The following is a 7869-nucleotide window of genomic DNA, read 5'->3' on the forward strand; positions in this document are numbered from 1 at the left end:
AAACCATTTGTTGAGATGCATAGAAAAAAAATTAAAGTTAATGCTGTATTTTGCATTAGCTCAGGGGTCATGATCCAGAGGTCATGGTTACATCAGTGTTACAGAGTTCTCGGAAGGGAAATCATTCATGTTTTCCTCTCATCCCTGGTCTCTATTCTCAAGGTGCTGTCCTAAGAGGTCTCACAGAGGTGTTTTAATTGCTTTCCAGAGGATGGAAACACAGAGTGGACTAATGACCTCTAATGACTTTGTTTATGCATTTATGCCTTGCATCATCGGTGCTACAAACAAACACTTTTGTGGCATTGGAATTAGGGTGCTTTGTTTTCTTATTCATCAGATCAGCAAAGGTCACACACAAAAAATTAAAAACCCAAGTATAACAAAGAAATTACATTTTGAACGCAACATACTGATATTCAAGACTGCAAAGTGTTGTTACACATGAATAAACAAGGCTGGGTGATAGAGAAAATTGAAGTCATGATATTTTACATCAAATACCTCTATATCTATATTTCGAAGATATTGTAGAATTGACTTAATTAAGCTTTTACAAAATAATGAGACAATGTCTTTTTTGGTGAATAATCTCAAGAAAAGCAAATATGATAAAAAAGAAAAAAATTGTGACCAAATTTTTATTAAGCAATTGCACATCAAAATACAAAAATACAATACAGTATTGAGTGGGCATGAAAAGTGTAAGGTCGGCCATTTGTCACAAAAACATGCAACCAAATTTCAATAAAATACCACAACTTCGTGACGCAAAGAAAAATAATGACCCCCCACCCAACCCACCCAAACCAATCTAACCAGAACAAAACTAACACAGCACAATAACATGTGATAAGGAAAGAAAAGCCCCATGCACGCCTGCCTGTATGCAAAGGGATGCATCCAAAACACAATGGAAAAGATATAGACACAGACATACACAAAGACGCAGACAAACACGCACACACACACACGCACGCACACACACACACACACACACACACACACACACACACACACACACACACACACACACACACACACACACACACACACACACACACACACACACACACACACACACACACACACACACACACACACACATCAAACTTCAGTGGAAAGAAGGATTCATAAAATGAATGTCACAAGGGGTGATGATAGTTAAGGTTATAAGGTTACCCCAATAGCCTTTCAAAGGTTCAGCATGAAAATATACTTCAAGTACAAGAAGTAAAAGTACCCTTTCTGAATAATATAAAGTACAGAAGAATTAAAAGCTAAAGTACTTCAAGTATCAGAGAAAACACTCGTTTGTCTTTTCGCAGTGTTTCATTATCAGGGCTATGATATTTCCCTGTTTTTAAACATGTAAGAGTATATTAGTATTGTAGTTGGTCAATGTGTACCAAATCTGGAAACTGTATAGATTAGTTGTACAGTACCGCATTTTACCATAAAAGCATATATGTGTTAATTTGTTTTAAATCTCAAGTAACTAGTAACTTTGAGTGTCAAAATAAATGTAGTGGAGCAACAGGTACACTATACCCCCTCTGAAATGTAGTAGAATGGAACAAATGTGTAAAGTAGTATTAAATGGAAAGTAAAGTACAAATATGTCAAGAAAGTACTTAAGTACAATAATTGAGTACATTTAATTACTTTCCACCACTGACACTACCTTAGGAAATCTGGGGGCCAGTCTTTGACGGTTCGAGGTTATGTTTCGTGCTTATGCTATTATGGGTTTTTTATGTTCTTTTACTATTATGCTATTATGAATTTCCATAACTTACATCATAGGTAAACAACTTTGGTAACCATAATAACATTGATGAACAACACATTGCTGGTCTACATTTAGTAATACAAATAGGGCCACTTGAGCCTTGAGGGGCACACTGTGTGGAGGACTGTCACACAGGTGAGGGCAGAGTCAAGGTGTGTTTGTTTAGTAGCAAAATCAGTATTAATGAAATTGTTAAAAGCTTGTAACTTAAAATCAAATGCTTTATAAAACCTCATGTTTAGTGTATGAACAATACATATATTATCATGTTTCACTTCTCTCTTTCTTTTCAGGTTGAAACATGGACAACACAACAGCCTTAACATTCACAATGACTGCATACACTGCCATGGAAAACTACAAACATGGGCTATTTGCTATGTTCCTCCTGCTGTATTTCATTATTATCACTTTGAATTCACTGTACATTACTATAATACACCAAAAAAAGGAGTTGCATCAGCCCATGAATGTGTTCACTTGCATGTTATCCATCAATGAAATATATGGCAGCACTGCGTTGTTACCTGCGACCATGGCTGTGCTCTTATCCGAGATGCATGAGATGTCTGTGAGGAGTTGTATGGCTCAGGTTTACTTCCTACACACATATGCAAGTGCTGAGTTTTGTATTTTAGCCGTGATGGGATACGACAGATATGCTGCCATCTGTTGCCCCCTTAGTTACCACAGCATCATGTCTTATTCAAAGATAAGAAAGCTTGTTGCATTAGCAAGTCTATACCCCCTCATTGTGTTTGGGTGTTTTTATGCACTAACCATACGGCTGAGTTTCTGTGGAAAAGTTATTCCAAAATTATACTGCGTGAACATGGAGCTGGTCAAAAATGCATGTTCAAATGTTGACACATCGTTGATAAGCACTGTGGGACTTGTTCTTATTCTGTTTTTTGTGGTGCCTCAGGTATTGATGATTGTTTGCTCTTACGCACACATTTCAAGAGAATGTAAGAAATTACCCAGAGAGTCCCAGAGAAATGCTCTCAAAACGTGTATCCCACATTTATTATCTTTGCTAAACTATACCATGGGTTCTCTTTTTGAAATTATCCAAACTAGATTTAACATGAGTCATGTTTCGGTTGAGGCGAGGATTTTCCTCTCCTTATACTTTATCATCATTCCACCTATTGCCAACCCTTTGCTGTATGGACTGGGTACTCAAATAATAAGAGTTCATATACTGAAACTGTTAGTTAAAAACAGGATAATGCCAAGACATTTAGTAAAGAGAATCATTGCAGCTTAAATACAGAATAAGATATTTCACATTGTAGTGGCAGATGTCATTACTGGAGTGATTTTGCAGCCAAAACTCTTGAATTGTATAGAACAAAAAAAAAAGTTTGTACGGTAATGCTTTTTATCAAGTGGTTACTGTTTCAAGGCCACCTGGGTTCCCTCAACTATTAATGTCATTTATTTTGTGTTTTATAAATACCACCTGTATTTATTTTTATTGTACTAACGGTTAAAAAAGTGATTCTATAAATCTTTTCATTCAAATCAGTGGTTTAAATTCAGAAGTGGAAAACAATAAGGCACATTTAAGGACTTGAATATGATACTGTCCTCGATTTTGACAATATAAGTTGCTTTTGTGTTAACTCATATTTATGGTAATAAACACTTTAGTATAATAAGTATGAATAATGTAGAGTATATCTTATTTTACTGTAAAATATAGCATTTCAGTTATTGCTGACCTGGTTGTGTTTTCACTTTGCAAAAGTTTAAAAGAATCATTTTCAAAAGATGTTTAGACCTTTTATACAACAGGAGGAATTTCAGACCTAACAAAGGAATTGCTTTTAATTTATTATGTATGCTGTATGTATATGTAAATGGTGATTCTGCACCGTAGAAAAATAAAATAATATATAAACAGTTTGTGAGTATTGATTCATCATAATTAAAGCCAACATATGAATATGAGATTCAAGAGGAAATATATGATCAAAACGGTATTTTGTAAAGCACAACTATTAGTATTATATTATCTTCACCACATGTCCCGAACATAGTTGCACCATTACTGAATAATGTGCAAAACCTAAAAACACACTCAAGCATTAAGGTCTAGGAAGGTTAACACATTATGAATATGCACTGTGAATATCAGTTACAGATAAAAGACTCCAAGGTTTCTGAATGTTTTTCTCTGATGTTGATGACATAACTTCCTTAACAGTATCCTACATTGTTTAATTATAAAAGGAGGATGACGGAACAGTAAACTGTGCAAATCACAAAATAAATATTGAGCCAAGTGTAGTGGCAAGTCAAATACAGACAGCGAGGGCAGGGGGAAAAGAGAAACACAAGGTCTAGTGTTCACTTAAATATAGTAAATGACAACGGGTAATAACAGTGTTACACAAAAGAAAAACAAGAACTTGAATTGGTTTAAATATTTTATCCTGATTTAAATGATACTGTGTTGCTGGGTAATGACAAACTATGTTAACACGTATATGATTGAAAGAAAAACAGACACAGTATTATTTCTTCATCACTATGGCTTACTTTTTATCTTTACACCTGGGAATATAACAGTAAGGGCAGCGAGTGACAGGGAGATGGGAATGAAGATTGAATGTAACAGAGGGTGTCAGCTTGTTGAGAAACTGAAGGGTTGTTAACCTGTGAAGGGGGCCGATGTAATCCCTGCGATCAGGGAAAATTCTCTGCTCAGAATCTCTACATGAGTGGATCTGAGCAGGAATAACATTTAAAAAGACTAAGGCTGAGTATCTGAGTTGGCACAACCTAATAACTAATATATTCATCTTTATCCATTTATAAGTGACTGTTATTTTTGTATATATTGATTGTTGTGCCTTCATATTTTTTATTGATGCCTCTTAATGTGGGATTATATATATACAGCCGCGGAAAAGAGACCACTTCAGCATTATCAGTTTCTCTTGTTTTATTTTTTATAGAGATGTGTTTATTGTATTCTATAAACTACTGACATTTTTTTCTCTGTGTTGGAATTCAACAGCCACTGGAATGGCTGCCATACATGTAGAGATAAAGATTTAAGAACAATTTGGAGGGGTCTCTTCATTTTTTCGGCCCTGTATATGTCTAGGTTTGATTATGAAGGTATTTTTAGATATTTTCATTTTTATTCCTCGTGATTGTGAGAAACAGCATTTCTATCTCCCTGTCTGTATCTCACCAACAGAAGATTGAAAAGAAAGTTGACTTTTACTCTTTAAACTGTAGTTTGACTGGACGACTACACCTGTTAATAATATAACAAAGCCTTTTTGCAAATAAGAAAATAATGCTGTTTACTTTGAAAGCGAAGCTGGATACACATATTTTACAGTGACATTCTTACAAGCACTCATTCTCCACAAACAACACAGCAGACAGCAGACAGTATGCAACTCAGAAAAACAATACATTTTAGCAATTGAGTTTAGAGCTAACCAATAATCTGATACGCCACACCTAAATAGCGGTTGCCTACCACAGACACCTATGGCAAACCAAGTAAATGACAGACAATTGTGACGGATTGAACTTAAACATGACCCTTGATTAATATGGCTCTTAAAATGGACGTCACAGCTAAACTGTGAAGGCCAGATTTAAATATCTGCCACCTAGTTTATGAAGTCTGACCTAGGAGTTTGACCGTTGAAGTCATGCACATACTTGAAAGATTAATGATGACAGATAGCTTTTGTTTCACACAGCATACTTAAAGTTGTTGGCAGTACTGTAGTTTTTATTGGTTGCACTCACAGCGTTTACAGTCTGAGTGAGCAGGGCTGGTGGCTTTGCAGCTCAAAGGACAGCTTGGCAGGCTGGAGCAAACATGAACCCAAAAGCAGAGCTCTCAAATCGAGGAAGTGACCAGGCAGAATGTACCAAGTACCATCCAAAACATGGGTTAGTACTTCTTTAGGCTATATTGATCTTTGAGTGCTTTTGTTTTGGTTATTATATGAATTATTTATATAGAACGATCCATTTTGTTTGAACTGCTGGTACAGTTTGTCTTCTTTTGACCCATTAATTTAGAAAATAAATGAATGCATGTATTCCTTCTTGGCCTATTACAAGTACAATGCAAGGGTATTTGATACAAATATAGTATAATCTTATAAAACCCATTTTTGAAAAGGTTAGAGTTAAGTCAACCTACTGTAGAGTTAAGTTCTGTTGAAATTACATTTCTCTTTTAACCAGTTGTGTAAAGTAACTAAGTACATTAACTCAAGCATTGTACTTAAGTACAATTTTGAGATACTTGTACTTTACCAGCTTTGAGAACACTTTAATGATCAATAATTATATATATATATATATATATATATATATATATATATATATATATATATATATATAATTACATATCAGAGATATTATTCTGAAATGGACCAATCAAACAATGACTACTTTTACTGTCGCTACTTTAAGTACATTTAGATGAGAATACTTTCTACTTTTACTGGAGGAACATTCTGAATGCTTTTACTTGTATTAGAGTATTGTTAAACGTTGGTACTTGTTGTTCTTCCACCTCTGCCTGAAACAAACTTTGAAACATTTTTAATTGCTTCATTTTTTGGGGAAAATAAATCCTCTATTATTAAACCCACAGTGACCTCTAATGCCTGCTTACATTTCAAGATATGTTGATATGAAATGCAGCCATTGTGTTTACATGTATCAATCCTTTATTTTCAATAAATGTAATAAATTATTTTAATCTTTGGAATCCTTCATCACACTTCATCAGCCGGGGACAGCGGCTCAGTAGTTAAACATGCTCATTAGCTGTCAAGTGTTTGACGTCCCCTTGGAAGCAATTAGAAATTGGTTAATAATGAGAGTCACATACCTGACCTGCGGACAACACCTTGAAACCTTCATGCAGTTGTGATGAAACAATTCTGAACACATGTTCAATATTGGCTGATGATGAGTAATACAAAAAACGTTTTGTTTTTTTGTAGCTTTACCCCATGCTGACTTTCAGTATTTTTCAAATTTCACCATGCAGTAGGGTTACTGTTTGGAAATTACCTGGTTAAACTTGCCTGTACTGCTACATCCATTGCTAGCATTGTTGACCTAGTAACTAGAGCTGTGTGTACTTCAACCCATTGTCATGATCATTTACTCGTATGCAAACATCTTGAAGATATGTTTAACGTCATACAGCACATCAAAGCTCAAAGCCCTCAAGGCTTGCCCCCCCCAAATACTCTCAGTAGTTCACTATCGGGTGCTTTTTTGAAATAGCAAAAAGTCGGTTCAATATCAGTCACCTGCCTGAACAAACAGAATTGTTTCTATCACTGTACTTTTTGATATTCTTCCACTTTTTTGAACTGTTTATGATTTTCAGCAGAAAAAAGAGGCAAGTAAGAAATAATGTAGCCACGAGGGGAGTTTCTGTGGTGCAACACAAGGTTTTGCTTTCCTGAAATAGATTAAGGTTTACCACTGAAACTTTAAAACACACCTTTGTCTTTCAAGCTTCTCCCATCTGCTCTACTGCTTTGACTACCCGCTGTTTGTAATAGTGCTGGTTGAAGGAATGCAAAAATGATCGTGTCAGGTGATCTATTAGCTGATCAGATATACACTTCTAATGACGTCTCAGTCTGTGCATGTCATTTAATGGAGTGTGCAGATTCTAGTGTTCCATTATGTGTCATTTGCGATATCTCAAAAAGCGAATGTTTCCTGTCACTGTTAGAGATGTTCCCATCATTAAATCATTTGTTCTTTTTCTGTCTCCAATAACTACATGAATCCTGGAATAGGTTGCTCAAAGTTGAAACTATAATCTTCTTCCACACAATACAAAAAATCCAATCGGGTTTACTTAATATAATAAATCATATCACTGAGTATTACTTTTGGGGTCTGTATTCCTCAGACATAACAATCTCATTTTCAGCAGTGTTCTTTCATTAGCCTTCGTTCACACAGGACAAATGTTTCCAGTATAAATCTCAACGCTGACTAACTTCAATGAATATGCAGAACAACTCCTACCTTACCTTGCACCATTATGGATACTA

The 7869-nt window shown here is 35.2% G+C and overlaps 1 protein-coding gene across 1 annotated transcript; it reads left to right on the forward strand.

Moving 5' to 3' along the window:
• The first annotated feature begins 2093 nt into the window (after positions 1-2093).
• Positions 2094-3062, forward strand: LOC134871741 (olfactory receptor 52D1-like). Its single transcript, XM_063894591.1, has one exon. It carries the CDS (start codon positions 2094-2096, stop codon positions 3060-3062), a length of 969 nt encoding a protein of 322 aa, XP_063750661.1.
• Positions 3063-7869: the final 4807 nt, after the last annotated feature.

This window comes from Eleginops maclovinus, chromosome 11 (genome assembly GCF_036324505.1).
Source record: "Eleginops maclovinus isolate JMC-PN-2008 ecotype Puerto Natales chromosome 11, JC_Emac_rtc_rv5, whole genome shotgun sequence".
Lineage (NCBI taxonomy): Eukaryota > Metazoa > Chordata > Actinopteri > Perciformes > Eleginopidae > Eleginops > Eleginops maclovinus.